The sequence below is a fragment of the Colias philodice genome, chromosome 25, assembly GCF_061535455.1.
Source record: "Colias philodice isolate Cphi_HAF_F1 chromosome 25, ilColPhil1 Martin Lab GWU primary, whole genome shotgun sequence".
Lineage (NCBI taxonomy): Eukaryota > Metazoa > Arthropoda > Insecta > Lepidoptera > Pieridae > Colias > Colias philodice.
In genome coordinates, this window is record NC_143110.1 from 6589517 (window position 1) to 6608895 (window position 19379).

General features: G+C 32.6%; 1 protein-coding gene and 1 long non-coding RNA gene across 2 annotated transcripts in view; one reads left to right on the plus strand and one right to left on the minus strand.

Annotated features, from left to right (window-relative positions):
* The window catches only part of LOC149477463 (uncharacterized), a 90083-nt gene that overhangs the window by 28941 nt on the left and 41763 nt on the right, over nucleotides 1-19379 (plus strand). The window contains exon 2 of the mRNA XM_089710942.1: nucleotides 10333-10924. Within this exon, the coding sequence (XP_089567068.1) occupies nucleotides 10357-10924 (568 nt within the window). The 5' untranslated portion in view covers nucleotides 10333-10356. The remainder of the gene's footprint in view (nucleotides 1-10332; nucleotides 10925-19379) is intronic.
* LOC149477465 (uncharacterized) lies at nucleotides 5506-6155 on the minus strand. Its single transcript, XR_016317598.1, has 2 exons — nucleotides 5874-6155; nucleotides 5506-5693 (listed from the first exon to the last, which is right to left on the minus strand). It is a non-coding gene; the product is annotated as an uncharacterized LOC149477465 (long non-coding RNA).

Sequence of the window (19379 nt, forward strand, 5' to 3'; positions counted from 1 at the left end):
TTAGGGAAATATTTTGTTAATACTAATCAAGTATGATCAAATATTATGTTTATCATGTTCTGCTCTTACTATATTCATTCACTTCTTGATAATCATAGAGAGTATGAGTTGTCAAATAAAAAATAGAAGACATATTTATCATACCCAGCCTAATCTTTATTAGTAGAGTGACTAGGCAGACACGTGGCATGAAAAATTTCTGTGTGTATCAACAAATGTAAAAACAAACATGTTATTTTAAAACTGAAGTTGTTTGTATCTTTTTTTACGTTTTTAAAAGTAGGTTCTTATGGAAAGAAAACAAGACATAGTGCACTATTTTCGTGTTTTCTCTCCATAGGCAGAGATAGCAGAACAACCTCCGCTAGGGCAGCGAGTTTACAATATTTATCATTTGTTCACGTAATCTTCATTTTAATTCATCAATTACATCGTCAAGTTTGTCATGTTACTCTTGTAAGTACAAATAACAATCGGCTACTACCTTCAGTAAGAATTTGGGGTCACCGGCGTTTCCTTACTGTTGTATGGTCTATAGTAAATTTTCCCACATTATAATTGTATTAAAATCCTTGGTTTTTACTCAATAATGATATTAATCTTAAGGCTGTTGTGTGAGTGTTTTGTCATTGACTATTCTTCGTATGTTTGTGTTAGAAATTATATTGCATAGAATGTTATTGTTAGTGCAATTTTATTTAGTATTGCAAGTATAAAATTGTGATAAAGTTTCTTAATAACATTTATTTTTCTGCTAGTTTCAAGGCTGTAGAGCAAATTCTGGGTTAGTGAATTTTCTGCTGGAATCTTCTTATAGGCATAACTACATCATGTCATTTCTGTAAATGAAGCAATAATAACGATACACTTGGAATCTATTTTTTGGTAGGTAGATGATATGATGAATACAAATCTTATACATACATACAACGAACATAATAACACATCTTTTCGAATCTTAAATATAAAAATATACCGGCCGAATTGAGAACCTCCTCTTTTTTTGAAGTCCATTGAAAATAAAAGCATTATAAAATCATTATTGTGAAATCCTTGTCAGTTCTTTTGAAGAACCACCGTCTATTCCCAAAAAACATTTAGTGTACAATTGATAATAAAATAATCTCAACAGCTATACTTAGAAAACAAACATAGCATTGAAATACAAGTTATATAACATGTGCTATTACTGTATATTTAGCTTTGGAACGCAGCGGTTTACAGCCCTTGAGGGTTATGGCATGTTAGAGTCTAAACTCGACGTGGAGTGCTCGTGTCTACCTAAGGGAATTACTGGATATGTTATAAGCGAAGAGCGGAAACTATAAGAACTAATTAATACAACGGATAATACATTACAATAAAATATTAAGTAATCTGTGGTATAGGAAGGGTGATGTAAGCAAGGCTATATAGGGATAAACTATAGGTAGGTTATAATATATAGTAATCTGTGGAAGGAAGTTCGGTGTAACCTAGGTTGAACTGACTATAGATTAGGTAGTAATTATCTATGCTTTAATAGTTTAATCTTGGTTTAATACGATACAGAGATAAAATAAACAATTAATGCAAATTGTATGATTCCAATGAAAATAAACTGTCAATTTATAGTTACGCGACCAAAAAACCTAATTATTTCTTGATTTTTAATAGTTTTATACAGTCATTTTCCTCTTATTAGACTCAGTATTATATCTCTACAAATTGAAAAAGCCAGTCAAAAGCATATTTTAACCTGAAACACTTTTGTACAATCATACAAAGAAAACCCTACCAAATTAAATTGTTGTCTTTCCGCTAACCGCTCATAGCACACTCCATACAATAATATCTGGCCTCTACCACCCATATTCGTCAGCGATGACATCCGCTGCATAGCATACAGCCTGCCGCTATAAATTGAATTCCCTTTTTGTACCTTTATTAATGTATTCATACTTGTTCGTGAGATTTTTACTGGACGTGCAAATTTGTTATTTCCTCCGCTTATTATTATTAGATTTCTCTGCATCTACTTAGATGAGCCGGTTTTTAATTATTGTTTTATGCATATTTTTAATATAAATAAATGCGGATGATTTGTGTATGCATATGTTGTAATCGTAGAGTTTCTTGTTATGCTTCTTTGCAGTTTAACCTGTAGAAGTTATCGCCTTTATGTAGGTATGTTGAAATTATATATATTGTTTATTACGTTTATAGTTTGTTAATACTCTTGATTATTATCTTAACCCTCATACCAGGCCTTTTTTCTTGCAGTAGTAACAAATGTGATGATGAAGACATGCCAATTTAAAAGTAGAAAAAAATGTATGCGCCGTTCACGTCCATGGCTTCTCTCTTGATAAATCACTTCACAAATTATTTATAATTAGAGGAAAGTCAAACTTATGAGATTATCTTAAATTCAAGAAGTAGGTATTCAGGACACTGTTTGCGGAAAATATGACTACATTTTAAGAAGTATTATAAGGTTAATTTCTACAAATGCTGAATTTATCCATCTAAGTAGGTACTACATATACTTAATACCGTATTAAAGATCTCCAAAATAATTATACCATTATCAATAGATCTAGAATGTAATAACATTACCCAATATATATTACGTCCAACCAGAACGTGGAAAATGTATTAATTAACTAATTATTTCTATTCTTAACAGTTATATTGCAAATTTTGTCTCGTTAAAGTATGTCCATATATAACGCAATTATGTTATAATATATTTCATAACACGGTGTTTTGAATCCCACGCTCCATTGTTTGATAGGTTTGATTCTAGTTTTGACAATATGTTCAAGGTCGTTTGGATGAATGAACTCTTTATGTGATTCTATTATAATAAGATTACTCATTTAATAATTATACATAAACTAGATTTCCGCCCGCGGCTTCGCCCGCGTTTGCAAAGGAAAACCCGCATAGTTCCCGTTCCCGTGGGATTTCCGGGATAAAAACTATCCTATGTGTTAATCCAAGTTACCCTCTATATGTGTGCTAAATTTCATTGTAATCGGTTCAGTAATTTTTACGTGAAAGAGTAACAAACATCCATACATCCATTCATCTATACATCCTTACAAACTCTCGCCTTTATAATATACAGGGTGTCACACTATTGGTATACTAAGCGCGAAGGGACTTATAGGTCTGCATACACTGATCATGAAAAAAATACTTAAACAACAAAATTACGGCAAAAATTTTTAGCTAAATTTTTCCTGAAAATCCATGTTTTCTTCTCTGGCTTCGCGCAGCCGGCATATAACGCTTCTCTAATGTGAGCATTTCTGTCTATGAAAACATAATCTTAAACGATAGCCCACGTGCTGGTGGCAAAGCTGGGCGGGTTGCTTGTTATGGGTATACACATAGAGTTTTAAGATTTCATCTATTTGAAAAAAAAATGCGTCTGGAATTTTTTAAGTATTTTTTACGTACTCAGCGTATGCAAAACTATAGCCTATTTTGAGCTTAGTATACCAACAGTGGGACACCCTGTATATTAGATACATTAAAGTTAACTAGCAGAGCCGAAAATATTGTTCTGCCAGGACGTGCTTATTATTCCCCCCGGGGAACCCAATTTCAGGACCTAAGATGTAAAGAATATAAGAAAAATTAATTTATTCGATCAAGCTGCTTCGAAGTATTACAAATACATTGACGGGAAATTTTTATTTATTCATACAAAAAAGTATTAAGGAAGGAGGAATTACAAAGAATACAATGATAATTATATTTTGAAGGAAATAGTTCGTTTCCCTTTGTTTCTTTTAATACAACTGCATCTATATGCTATTGATGCTGGCTGTCAATATAATTTTATAGCGAAGCCAAATTGTTTTATCGTGGGTATCGATAGCATAGATATATAGATATACTAGCGGTCCGCCCCGGCTTCGCCCGTGGTACATGTTTACATTTTGTCTACATAAGAACCATCCTCGTACTTCAAGGAATATAATAAAAAAAGAATTATCGAAATCGGTTCAGCCGTTCTCGAGTTATGCGCTTACCAACACATTTTGCGATTCATTTTTATATATAAGACTAGCGGTCCGCCCCGGCTTCGCCCGTGGTACATATTTACGTTTTCTCTACATAAGAACCATCCTCGTACTTCAAGGAATATAATAAAAAAATAATTATCGAAATCGGTTCAGCCGTTCTCGAGTTATGCGCTTACCAACACATTTTGCGATTCATTTTTATATATAAGACTAGCGGTCCGCCCCGGCTTCGCCCGTGGTACATATTTACGTTTTCTCTACATAAAAACCATCCTCGTACTTCAAGGAATATAATAAAAAAAGAATTATCGAAATCGGTTCAGCCGTTCTCGAGTTATGCGCTTACCAACACATTTTGCGATTCATTTTTATATATAAGACTAGCGGTCCGCCCCGGCTTCGCCCGTGGTACATATTTACGTTTTCTCTACATAAAAACCATCCTCGTACTTCAAGGAATATAATAAAAAAAGAATTATCGAAATCGGTTCAGCCGTTCTCGAGTTATGCGCTTACCAACACATTTTGCGATTCATTTTTATATATATTACTAGCGACCCGCCCCGGCTTCGCACGGGTGCAATGCTGATACTAAATACACTACAGAAAAACTGTGAACGTTGTATTGTATAAAAACATAGCGGCCCGCTCCGACTTCGTATAGATAGCCTGGCGGCCGGCCGGTACCGCCGCAAACGCTACGTCCCGCAATTTTTAAATCTGTAATATCTTCGAAAATATTCACTTAAATCATAAGGTGTAAAGGGCCATATAGATCTATATTAAATGAACAATGTATTCAAGGTATTTAATTGGTTAAGTATTAATGCTGTATTGGTTAAAATCGCATCGAAAATTAGCCATTATTTTTCGTAAAAAGTAAATGACAAAAAAATGTTATTGTGGGTTATCCATAAGAGATAGACATATGCCATCGCGGACTTTTCTATAGACCTTTTCAATGTGTATAATACTTAGTACATTATTTTGATAAAACTCGTAGGGTTCAGCCTGCGTTTGCAATGTAAGCGGAAAAAATGTAATTTTTTACGACATCACTTTAGAAACCTCAAAAATAACAGTACTTCTCCACTATTTAATGGATGTTATTATACATATAAACCTTCCTCTTGAATCACTCTATCTATTAAAAAAAACCGCATCAAAATCCGTTGCGTAGTTTCAAAGATTTAAGCGTACAAAGGGACATAGGGACATAAGGACATAGGGACACAGGGACAGGGAAATCGACTTTGTTTTATACTATGTAGTGATAAAAGAAGATTAAGTATAGTATAGATGATAAAATAAATCCAGAATCCAAAATTTTATCTGCCCCCTAGTCAAGTAGCTTTCTGTTAGCGTAGCGTTCAATAGAATAGACTACGAATGTATGAGATTGACGTAAGCTGTAGATAAACGCTCATACATTCGTAGTCTATTCTATTGAACGCTACGCTAACAGAAAGCCACTTGACTAGGGGGGCTGATCTTCTAAAAAAATACATTCATGTAAGTGTGGTTTTGACTTTTGGGGCGTTATTTGACGTGCAAAATATATATTAATTTATACATAGAGATGTCTAAGATAAGGCTTAACATAAGGAAATATACACATATGACATACACTTATATACATACATACATAGCACACACACATACAGTATTTAAGAGCTAGCGCGCACGAGCAACTTTGTCTCCGCAACTATTTTGTCTCCGCAACTATTTTGTCTCTCCCACCCATGGGCTAGTATGAAAGTGCGCGCACGTAGCGACGCAACTCCCCATACAAATTGATGGGAGAGACAAAATAGTTGCGGAGACAAAGTTGCTCGTGCGCGCACTGTCTAATACGATTTTGAATAACCTGTATGTGACTCAGATTTTGACATTGAAATATGTATTAGTTTTTTTTATATATAAATATTATATAGAGCGTTTTTGTTACAATAATGGGTTTCTAGTTTGATTCCATAGTAATTAGGATAGTAATGGTTGAGTAGGTACAGTAAATACAAGTGTTTTTTAGATTCGCTTCTTTTTTGTTACGAAATTGATAAAACCTTGTTAAAGCTAACTGAAGGCTTTTTTTACAGTGTCCTATAAGTTGAAATTTTTTGCACAGCTTTATAAGCATGAAGGCCATTAATAATTATTAAATCTTACTAATATTATAAATGCGAAAGTTTGTGAGGATGTGTGTGTGTTGTTACTCTTTCACGCAAATGCTTCTCAACCGATTACAATGAAATTTACACACACACATATAGAGGGTAACTTGGATTAACACATAGGATAGGTTTTATCCCGGAAATCCCACGGGAATTTTGTCTATTATTACAGGCATATACCTAATCCCTCACAACGCTTTCTTTTCATCTAATTATAAAAAATGCAAATAAAAGTTTAAAGAACGGATATAACCTTACCGAAAAACATAAAAAAGTTAAAGTATTGAGTTACTAAAACCGTCATGTCATGACTGCACGTGCGTGTATTTTTTTCGAACTTATATCAAGTTTTTTATTATAAATTAACATTATAATGGCTATAGACAAATCGGCTGATAAAATGGTTGATTGAATAGAACAACAGATTAAATTCTTTTATCCATAGACTATAGAGTATGAGAATTTGTGTCACGTATTTATAGAGAATAAAAAAAATGATAATAGACAATAGATTCTTTATTTAATCTATGCTCACGTGAAATAAAGTCGTTCACAATACCGTAGAAAAAACTAAAAATTATTCTTTACAATCCAATTTTCCTATAAGTACGCTGTACAATAATTGTTCATTATCGATTATTCATTAGAAAAATGCACCCATTTTAAAAATAGAAAAACAATTTTTTAAATTTTCACAGCTATATAATTTTTTTCATTATTATTGCATATTTATATTTTATTTTATATATCTTATATATAAAATTCTCGTGTCACAATGTTAGTCTGCATACTCCTCCGAAACGGGTGGACCGATTCTCATGAATTTTTCTGTGCATATCGGGTAAGTCTGAGAATCGGCCAACATCTATTTTTCATATGTACCACGGGCGAAGCCGGGGCGGACCGCTAGTATTTTATAAAAATATGGAATTTGAATCATGTATTTCCCAACTATTACGAATGATTTTATATGCACGTAAAGGAAACAAAAACTTAATTGCAAAATAATTAAAACCCTACGAATAATTAGATTAATAGTCAAATTATCCCATTAGTGGCACGTAGTTTTTAGAAAACGCACTATCCGGTGTTTATATGGAATGTTCTAGAAACTATTTATTAGTTTATACGAATCATTCTTAGGAATTCTCTTGATAGTAATGATTACGTTAAAACATTTATGAAAATCCTTGATTAAACAGTCTGAATAGGTTGTGTATTTCGAAGCCCTCGGTATTTTATATGAAACTAGCGGTCCGCCCCGGCTTCGCCCATGGTACATATTTATGTTTTCTCTACATAAGAACCATCCTGGTACTTCAAGGAATGTAATAAAAAAAGAATTATAGAAATCGGTCCACCCGTTCTCGAGTTATGCGCTTACCAACACATTTTGCGATTCATTTTTATATATAAGAAGAAGATATATTATTTTAATTTGTTGTTCGCGGTTGTGTTCTAATATGTCAACCATTGAAAGCTTTTTTCAAGCGATAGTTCAAAACAAAATTTCGCTATCGGCAATTTATTTTTATTACTGGGTAAATTAATTCTATTAAAATCACATCGCTCTTGCAAGAGCGAAGCGGAATTGTTGTTTTCATTATGAAAATTAAGTACGTATACCTATAAGTTTTCCAACAGAATAAAAAAATGGGCAATTTATATGTGGGCTCTATTTTTAGAATAGGTACGTTATAATATAGGAGATGTTCAATAAGATCGATATATCTTCTTTTTCTTATTGAGAAAAATGCGAGTCACCTGCAAAAAATAAATAAAAAAACACCACCAATAATAGTAATTTCAACGTCTCGAAGCACAAGTAAGAACCTAAGACCCCTGATTATAGCATAATTTCGAACATATTAAAAGACGTTCAGTACACTTAAATAAGCAAGCCCACTCAATGTCATAGATAAGCAATTACTTCGTTGTCATTAGCGATGTTTGTAATGGGCCCTCTTCACAAAGGGCAGCGTTGGGCGAGTAGAGGCCATCACCTACTACGATAGGTGTAGAGGGCCTAAATGTCTATGATCAGCACGTAGATGTTTATTCATAATCGCCGTAATGGCGGCTAACATCGACTATCATTTGTTGGGCCAACGCTGCCCATTGTGAAGAGGGCCCATAAAATTCTATTCTATACAGCCTACCTGTGACATTGAGGGCTCAGTGTTGCCATGTACTCGTATTATTATACTGTCTTTCATGTGTCAAAACAGGTTTGTTACACGCTGATAAAAAACGGTATAATGAGAGATCGAAGCGGTTTTTTTGAAGTACCTATAGTTCGGATTGGCGATAGAGTTGGTTTAATATTTAATTGGATGTGACTGATATAAGTGGAATTGATTGAAAATAACATTACTATAACAGTTAACTTGGGGATTTATAATATTAAGATAAAATGTTTTGGATTTATAGGTCTCCTAGCTCTTAATACTCTACATATTTCGCAAATAGTAGTTTATGCGTGAAAACCATACATACATATAATAATTACAAACCTTTCCTCTTTATAATATTATTATATTATATAGATTTGGATATTTTGCTGACAAGCTTAATAAGTTTGAGTTGTTTATGAATAAACTTATTGCTTAATTAAAAATAGCAGTTGCCAGTTGTTCTTTAAAAACTATTTTAATCAACGAATATAATATTCCAACCTTTTCCTTGTAAACTATGAATGAAGTCTTGTTATATCTGTACATAGTTCAAGTTAAACAGACCAAATTTACAAGTGTACGTGACTCGGCATAGTTTTTGCTAGTTCGTGCGATGTAATTATAAGAAAGGCAATAACCCTTATTATATCAGGCTCAGTGTTAACGACATGAGATACTTACTAGATTTAATCAATTTAAATGTGTTGTGGCTATTTTAGGTTTATCACAATTTCTGAGCTTTTTATTTTAGTGTGTATTTATAACATAATTTGATGATTGATTGCTTAAAGAATTTGTTCTTTGATTTGACTTTTTATACTTTTTTCATTTATGAAATAAGTACTAGAGGTCCCGGAGGCCCCGCTTCGCCCGTGGTACATATTTCGCAATAAAAGGTAGCCTATGTCCTTTCTCGGGTATCAAAATATCTCCATACCAAATTTCATGCAAATTGGTTCAGTAGTTTAGGCGTGATTGAGTAACAGACAGACAGACAGAGTTACTTTCGCATTTATAATATTAGTATGGATGCTATGTAGTGATGTAGCTTCCAAAAACAATCATATTATTTCATAAAATTATGTATAGACTTTCTTATTAGAAGAGTATTAACGAATTATTAACGCGTTAAATTATTTTGATAATGTTATTAGCAAACATTGGGTTTGTAAATTAAGCTGTAGAAATAAATGTATGTAGGTAATTGGTAATTGTAATATGTACTAACACTAGAATAAGATGTAACTAATATTATATGGGCTATGTGGCCTGAAATAACTGAATTTTATTTATTATTTATTTTAATTTTGATTGACTCTACATTTTATTTGATGCAGTATAACAATATGTATTATAAATAGTATCTCTTATTATCAATTCCTATTAAATGGAAGCAAAGAAGGGCTTGCTAGTACATCCTTACAATAAAATATGCTCATAATTTTTCTCTGACAGTAAAGCCAGTAATTAAAGCTTCCCCACAAGCCTATAGTTTATACATTAGTACTATCTCTTAATTAATTGGCTTTCAGTTAAGTGGCGAGTGCATAAAAATAAACACATCCAATTATATCTTGAGAGGATTCTAATATCTCTATTTTACCCGTGAGAACATCCTATGGGCTAAGAAAATAGTATAGGTTATGCCTTTATATGATATTTTTAATCATTCATCAATGTAGAGCATAGGACTTATTACGCAATAACAAATCACAAGAAAGTAAAATATACTTGTACACATGGCTTCAGGAAAAATGAAAAAAAAAACCGTTTATATGTTATTGTTATCTACGTCAATATATTTGAAGTGATAACATAACAAATAAGTTGTTTTGAGGCAAATAAAACAACAACACATAAATCGTACGTACTATAATTATTTGATCCTTTAATTTTCCTTTAATTTGCAATCCTTTTGAAAAGAAAAAGTTCTTCTTATCATATTAAAACTCTCTTCTTTTGTTCCAGGTGCATCTAGCATGGCTTGAAACGATGTTTCGCACGGCGTCAGTAGAGGGTTCAGGGCCGAGGACGCCGCCCGCCTACGCCCCGCACCCCCCCTACGTCCCGCCCCGCTTCTTCCCCCCGCGGATACGACCGCCGCCCCCGCAGTACTGCTTCGACGCAGCTCGCTTCGCGTGTGACGCCTCCAAACCTCGGTACCTGGACGTGGAACGGGAGAGGCTGGTCACCAGGTGGCTAGCTGAAGCCAACGAAGCGCTGGTCCGTCGCGATCGACCGCCCAGATACAAACCACGGAGTTCGGAAAGAAGATTAGAGTATCTAGACAGGAGACCGAACGCCCCAGAATGGGCTGATAACTTCTTACTCGGTAGACGGAACGATTCCGCGGAACCAGAGGAGGAAAGTGAATGTATGACGCTTAAGGATTTTGTTGATAAGTTTTCGTTGCCACGTGTAGTGAAACTGGACGGTGAGGATAGGGCAGTGTTGTTGTATCGAGTGCTGGAGGCGCACAGGCGGGTGGAGGCAGTGCCGTTGTCGGGGAAGAAAGGCAAGCTGGTCGGGAAGTCGCTGTATATCCCTGATTCTTATGATGGTGAGTTGTAATACGAAGTGCTTTTGATATTGCAGTTCTGTTTCTGGGTTTATGGTACTGGGAAATTGGTTATTATTAGATTTTAGAGATTTCAATATTTATGTGTAAGTATGCAAACAGTAAGTATGGAAGTAAGGATACTTACAGTATTTGTAGAAGAGTAGGTCTAACAACCCGCCCTGACTTCACACGAATTGAATAGAATAAATCAAACAGTAATACATAACCTCTGGCCATCTGATAAAATCTGCCTCTCAAATAAAAGTCGAATTTCACAGTCTTATCAGTTATGGGTTAGCAATTTACATAAGACATGAAATCTATGCCTAGGCATTGTGAAGTTACCTAACGTCCACAATAGATTATCTTCAATGCCCTAAATGCTTGGACGATTGGAAATTATTAACTCAAAACGACCATAAAATTGCACTCTATGTCATAAATCATAGGATATAATTTGCCTTGTAAATCATAGTTGTAACGATTATCTCAATTATTTGCAAACGTGGACCTTAGTGCGCAATGTTAAAATCCAATTTGGCATGGTGGGCATGAATTATTACAAATCACACACGATATGTAACTCTAATGCTTTGTAATAAGAGTTATTTTATGGTCTTGATTTTGGACAATTATTTTTTGAATAGAGTAAATGTTTTCCTAGATATGCATTTTTGTTGATATTATGATAAGCATTACATCATGGTCACAGGTAACGACGAAGTGATTATGATGGATTTTTCTTTCATTGACAGGACAATAGGCTTTGGCCATCCAACAATGTCTCATTATGTCAATTTTGTAATGATTTTAAATAACTTCAAAATGATGAATATGTTTTTTGTATATTTGCTAGTTATAAGTGATTATATTACTAAATTTGAACGACAATAAGAAATTAAGTTCGATGATTCTTTCAAACTTATGACTTTTTGAAGTGAAACTTCTTTATCGGGGCTGGAAAAAAAATTAGTGTAACATTTTTTCGTTACGCGTGACATTTTTCCGTTATGCGCCATCTTCGATTCGACGTATTTCTGTAAAGTTGCATATAGTAAATTATTTTTTGAAAAATAAGGTCATAAAGCAGTTTCACTTCTTACGTGTGTACACTAGTACACGCACACATTTTTTTAAATCATAATATTATTATTTAAACTCGCATTTAAGTAGATAAAATATAATCTATGTTTCCTTCCCTGATATGATGTAAATGAATATGATGTAAAATATCAAAACATTCAAATTGAATTATAGAAAAAAATATGCGAGTGTGAGATAATCCAAACAAATATCTCTCAAAATCTTGAAAAATTGCCATAAAACCGGTATAATAAGTACTGTAGATAATCTTAAAGATAATTGATTTAATTATTTATGCATTATAATAAATAAAACGAGATTTCAACGAGAAAACAAGTTGATAAGTTCACGTGGAATTTTATAACCTAATTTAAAGAATTGTAGCCATAAATTAATATTTAACTGGATTCGTTCAAGGTAATAAATTCAACTATCCTCTTTCACCATAATATCTAAATTTAGATTAAGTTTAAAAGGCTTTTAATTTATAGTATAGTTTATATTTTACACCTAAATGGAATTGCATCAAATTAAACCATTAATTGAATTAATACCAAACGTAATAGCTTACCCTTTGAGGTTATATAGCTAGATTTTATAATAGCGTAATAGATTATCAGTAGTTATTATTTATTTATTTATTTAACACTTTATTAATTATTGTGCAAAAAACAAAATATACATAAAGGTTACAAAAATAAGATTAAAAAGCACAAAGGGCGGCCTTATCACTATGCAGTGATCTCTGCCAGGCAACCATGGGGAGAAAGGCAAAGAAGCGCAAAATGTTGTAAGACAAAATAAGAACATATTTTTAGAATAGGGTAGAAATAATAAGAGAATACAATAATATACACATTTTATACAGTACATGATATAAATGTGCATTTCTATTGCATAGCTTCTATCGCGGGCCTTGAGCGCGGGGACCGAATACAGAAATTCCGTAACGAAAAAAACCTCACGCTCCCCACTCCGACGGGCGCGGAGGTGTGGCTTGAAGGCACGCTATGCAATAGCTTTACCGCGGCAGTCCCCGAGTGCCACACGTCTTTTTTTTTAAAAGTCTGTTTTATTTTCATGTGAAACATACATGCATAAAAAGTACTATATGTGCAGCAGATAAAGAAAATTTTGAGAAAATATATAGGATAATCTAGAATGTCATAGAAATCTTCTGCAAGACTTCTAAAATAATACTCTAGAGCGTATCCACCGACAGAATAATATAGATTTATTAGATTTATTAGTAAACAAACGAGTGAAAATTTATTTAAGTCTTTCCACGCCATTAAACGACGATATAAATCTATGTTTGTGTTAAAATTGTTTCATCTTCCTATCAAATTAAAACAAGATGCGACATCTTTCCAAAGACTTCGAGTTACAAAAACTATTGACCAAATAGCCTCCAGCCATAATTACATATGCCATATATCTTAAATTTTAAGCGAAAAATTATGGCATACACCACACCGCGGGCAATTATTAATAATAATATCATTGTTATAGTTATAAATCATGTATTTATAGACTCTACAGGTGTTATTGTAAAGAATACATTATACATAATAGTCGGTAGTAATTATATATTTACTATGAGCACCATAAATTGTAGGCTTCATAATTCACATGTGTTTTGTTACAAATTCGATTTGTTTAATGTAGTTGATATCCTTGATCTAAAAGTAACAATTTGTGTAGTTATTTTTTATTGTTTATTAAAGGTTAACAAACTGTCTAAACTTCACTAGTTAAGGGTACCAATGGTATGCCATGAAATTGTTGTTTGAAGGAAATGAAGCGAAATAAACTGTTTTCTTTTTGTGTTTAACATGATCAAGTCTTGTCGTTTTTATAACACGCTTCTTATTACACGCTTTATATTAGCTTCACCTGTATGTTTGTTTGTTTGTAACCGACTTCTTTGGGCGCGATTTTGACCCACTTTAAACGGCCAGATTTCGTTCAAACTTTGTAGATTTATTGAGGACCGATGACAATACACTAATTTGATAAAATTATTCCATTTTTTAGTTCGGTTTCTATAAAAAAGCGTGTTTTTTAGTTTTTTTTAACTATTATTATTTATTTTACCTGTATGTTTGTAAGTTTGTATGGATTTTTTAGACTCGTTTGTGTAAAGCTTTAAACGGATAGATTTAATTTATAATTTGTAAAATATAGCTGATCTAAATAAGGGTCGGTGAAAATACAATAATTTCAAGTGTATCTTATTATGTTATTAACGTCGTTTTCTTTGCAAAGTTTTCATAATATCCAGAAAGCTCGAGGAGTAAAAACAACATATTATATTAGGACTTTAAGATGATCTTACTTATCGCAGTTTGGAACTAAAGTCTAGTATCTATCTAGTCATATTTATCAAAACTGAACGAATAAATGTGCATAGGTTTCGTACACACATTATTATTTCTATTTTAATAAATAAGTCATATAAAATATTCACGGAAGTTGCAACTTTGTACAGATTAATTGTTACTATTAATTACTTTTATAGTTGTAAATTGGATATTTTTTATTTGAATGTTTTAGCATAATCGTGTCAGTCGTTAACATGTATTATTTTTTTAAATGTAAATGACAAGTAACCGTGTTGTTTAGTATTTTTTTATAATAAAAAAAAAATTAAAATTTGAAATAAATATTTTATAACATGAACAGCAGCTTATGATACTTCTATTGAGAAACTAATTTAATTTCCAATCAAAAATACTTATTTACAAAAAAATAAGGTTTCTGTTATTACAGTTAATATTATCTATATTAAATTTGAATTAAAGCTTCAGATCCATCCATTCCATAGTACAAGACACACATTAACTTTTGTATTTACAACAGTCGTTCAGTTGTAAAGACCATCTTGTATATTGTCTAACCCTTGGTCTAACCATATACGTAACCATGGCAACGGGCAATGTAATGATGTGGTGTCGATAATCCTTTGAAGTGATATTTAAGACGCATTAAATTGCTCATAATGGGAACATGTTTAGACTTTTTGTATGTATATTTATTAGTTCAAACGATAGTTCATAGAGTAAACGGCTGTACGATTTGTATATGTTTGGGTATGTACTATGTACACCTATAAAGTAGGTACTTAACATGTTATGTACGTAATATATGTTTTAACAAAATATGTAGAACATTGTAATGGTACAATTTCTGTGTTTAATCATCAAAACTATTCGATTTCATAAGATTGAATTTCAAAGAAAATTTACGAATTTGTAGACTTGAAAATATTCTCGTTGTAGTGTACGCTTATTGCCTACTTATTAACTAACTGTGCCCCGCGGTTTCACCCGCATTGCTCCGCTCCTGTTGGTCTTAGCGTGATAATATATAGCCTATAGTCTTCCTCGATAAATTGGCTATCTAACACCGAAAGAATTTTTCAAATCGGACCATTAGTTCCTGAGATTAACGCGTTCAAACAAACAAACAAACTCTTCAGCTTTATAATATTAGTATATAGATTAGTAATAAGTTTTTCCTAAGCTTGACGCATTTCTATACAACATAATACTTGAGTTTCCTTGATGTTATAATAGCAAGTATAATCTCCCTTGTCCTCAAATAAACATTAGGTAGAGGACACATGTACGTCAATTAGTTTTAAAGAAGTAGCGTGGGAGGGCCACGGCCTTACTTGGTAAGGCCAGTAACAAATAATTTACAAAAAGGTTAATATGCAACAAATATTAGATGCATAATTTCATTAAATTTAACGCTAAAACAACTTGTTAAGGAAGTATGATTTTTAATTGTTAAAATAATAGCACAACTGAATGCACTCAATGAAAATCAAATGGAAGTGTATTTACTGCTGTTTTACATAAAAATTTGTTGAACAAATTTGGATGAAATTTCGTAACAAGATAAACTTGGAATCATGTCAATCTTTATACGTGACACACATACTATCTCTATGGTGACACACGTGATTTTGTGATTGTTATTGAGTTCAAGTATCCCGATGTCTAAAGCTTGTAAATAATATAACATATCTATCGAGCCTAGAGAGGCATAGTTTGTTTTATGGTATTGGATATTTTCGTGTAGGATTTCTCATTATAGAAATGAGAAACTGTACACCTAATACGTTTCGCATAATAATATGTTGTGTAATTTTCTCTTGAAGCTGTTCATCTATTGTTTTGTATATAATTGAATATAATTATAACTTATTTCTAGTTTATGACTATTGCTGTTTACTAAAATATAATATGAAGTTTATTTATTTTGCCCATAAAGTTAACTGTAACTGTTGTAACTTGTACCTATAATCTATAAGTTGTTTCTACAATTCCAAATAATTTATACGTCTACCAATTATGACTGACGATTTGAGAAAATTCTTGTGGCTTATTTAACATTATTTAAAAATTATAATTTCAGCCATATACAGTTTAAAGAGCTGCAGAAGAAAATATACCCTGATCTATTATTCTATAACTTCACTATATTATCATTAAAAACGTAACAGTTTCTGCCCTGTCTGCAAAAAGAGGCTTGCTAAATAAACGAACGTGTGTGCTGAGCAACAGAAGTAAAACTTCTTAGGCAAGATTCATAGATACCAAAATCGACACCTTACTCCATCACGTGATGGTATTGCTTCGACGCGCTTAAAATTTTACTCACAACGCGCCTAAAGAAGTTTCACTTCAAAAAATCTCTTCAATTTTTTTTTCTCTACCCTACATCAAATACACAAGGTCCAGCAATACCCAGATGTCGACAAACATCAACCATTAAGCCTGGGTCCCTCACCCCTATTAACCACTACTAGCGGAGGTCAATCGAACGACCCCTGCCTTGTATGGTCAGACTAATGGGACATGGATCGCAAATGCTCAAGTATATTTACATTCCGTTCAATCATTGGTTGGTATGAATGATACGGCTTGTAGAGGATTGAGTAGCGGTTCTGGCTTTTAGTTATAGCTTGAGGGATAAATTGTAGTATCGATGTGATATGGGTATTATCTAAAAAAACAATATAATTCAAACGATTATGAGAATTGCAAGTAACAATTGAATGTAATAATAAATATGCCAAATAATGTTGTAAGTAAATATATTCTTATTTAACGCTTTTTGAATAAATTAATTAATTATCTATATACATATATGTATATAAAACTCAAAGGTGACTGATATAGTGATCTATCAACGCACAGCCCAAACCACTGGACGTATCGGGCTGAAATTTGTCATGCAGGTAGATGTTAGGACGTAGGCATCCGCTAAGAAAGGATTTCCCGAAATTCTTGCGGGAACGGGGAAAAACGGGGATGCACGTACGAAATCGTGGGCGGAAGCTAGTGTGTAGATAATAATTGTTTCGTAAAGCCTAAAACAAAAGGAATTTATTTTTTAATATGTAGCCTTAATTAATAAGCAATAATATCAATATTAAATTGACACTGTAATATGTTTAATATTTTATAATTAATAAGAGTATCGTCATAAAAATAAATATTAAGTGTATGCAGATGCGGAGGAAGATGTGAGATGAACGATTTATAAAATTTGTTAGCTTAAAAGATTTCAACGCGCACCGCGTGGGGAATTAAATAATCTCAATAATTCTAACGTTATTTCACGTATAAGAAAGTTTTTTGATTAAATTGAAGCTTGTTATAAAAATATACATCAAATGTTCTGTGAATTGTAATTGTGTGGATAATAAAATGTAAATATTATACATTATAATTTATTTAATGCAATAAAATATGAAGCATTTGAAAACCGTCTGTCCGAAACGACAACGATTTGACGAATAATTTGCGCTCTACAAAAACTTATACTTGTGTTGTTTTAATTTTTATCTAATATTTATATTATAAAGGCGAAAGTTTATAAGGATGTATGGATGTATGGATGTATGGATGTTTGTTACTCTTTCACGTAAAAACTACTGAACCGATTACAATGAAATTTAGCACACATATAGAGGGTAACTTGGATTAACACATAGGATAGTTTTTATCCCGGAAATCCCACGGGAACGGGAACTATGCGGGTTTTCCTTTGCAAACGCGGGCAAAGCCGCGGGCGGAAATCTAGTATATTATATATACTATATAGTTCTACGCGCGATTTGCGTCCTAGTCCATTACTTATAATTATGTATATTCAAACAAACAGTGCATCATACAAAATACATGTACTTGATACTAGTGCGCATTAAAAACGTCACAACTGCTGATACGTGTTCAGAATACTTGTGAGTCAGTTCGATTGTATCCGTTACTCCTATTGAAGAGTTTGTATGCGTTTGTTATGGCCTATTATTGTTTTAGAGGTCATACGAAGGTCGTTTGTATACAGGTGTTAATTGTAGGAATATTTTTAAGGATTACATTGAATAATTATCTAGTAAATTATATGAATCTAGATTCCAAAACAAAAAAGTTATTTCAAACCGACCAATCGAAGGAATACTACCTACTCTACAATTTTCACGGCACATTACAATGTTTTTCCTACGTTTTCAATGTTTTTTTTTCCCGACTTTTGTACACATCTATTACTATACACATCTTGTGAATTATATGTCTAAATAACTAGTTACATTAATACTAACACACCTTTAATTTCTACAGCATTTAATACATTTATGCATAAACCAACCTAACACTATTGAAATCTTCATTGCACATCATCTTCATCAGTCATCACATTATAAGCACTACGTTAAATATTTTTCAACATATGATTCTCTTATTTCCAATCTACCTATAGTCAGGTTTAAGAGAATATTAAGAAATCCCTAAAATATGTTTCTCATGACTTTCTTTACTCCCAAGAGCAGTATACAAATACTCTCACACATTACCCCGAAGTCCTTCATTAGAATTCCACTCGTCTTACGTGACCCGCATGATTCCCTTTCGAAGGTTCCAGACAGACTATCAGTGTGATCTGAAACACGAGAAGATGACTTTTTTAAAAATGGTATTTCTATTGTGTCAAGTGTTTCATTTGCCGCCTTTTTTGCGTATGACGGGTGAAAAAAAAAGTGTGGCTTGTATGATATTGCTGAATTGAATAATGATTTATTTGAGATAGCAGGAAAATATGTATTAATTATATGTATTTGACTTATGTGAGATAGACAAAAAAGTGTTATTCTATGTTGAATTCGCGCCCCCTGTCCCTCATTTTTCTGTCCTGTGATAATTGCTGAGTGCTGAAGTTATTTTGTAGTTTATTGTAATCCATACTAATATTATAAATGCGAAAGTAACTCTGTCTGTCTGTCTGTTACTCAATCACGCCTAAACTACTGAACCAATTTGCATGAAATTTGGTATGGAGATATTTTGATACCCGAGAA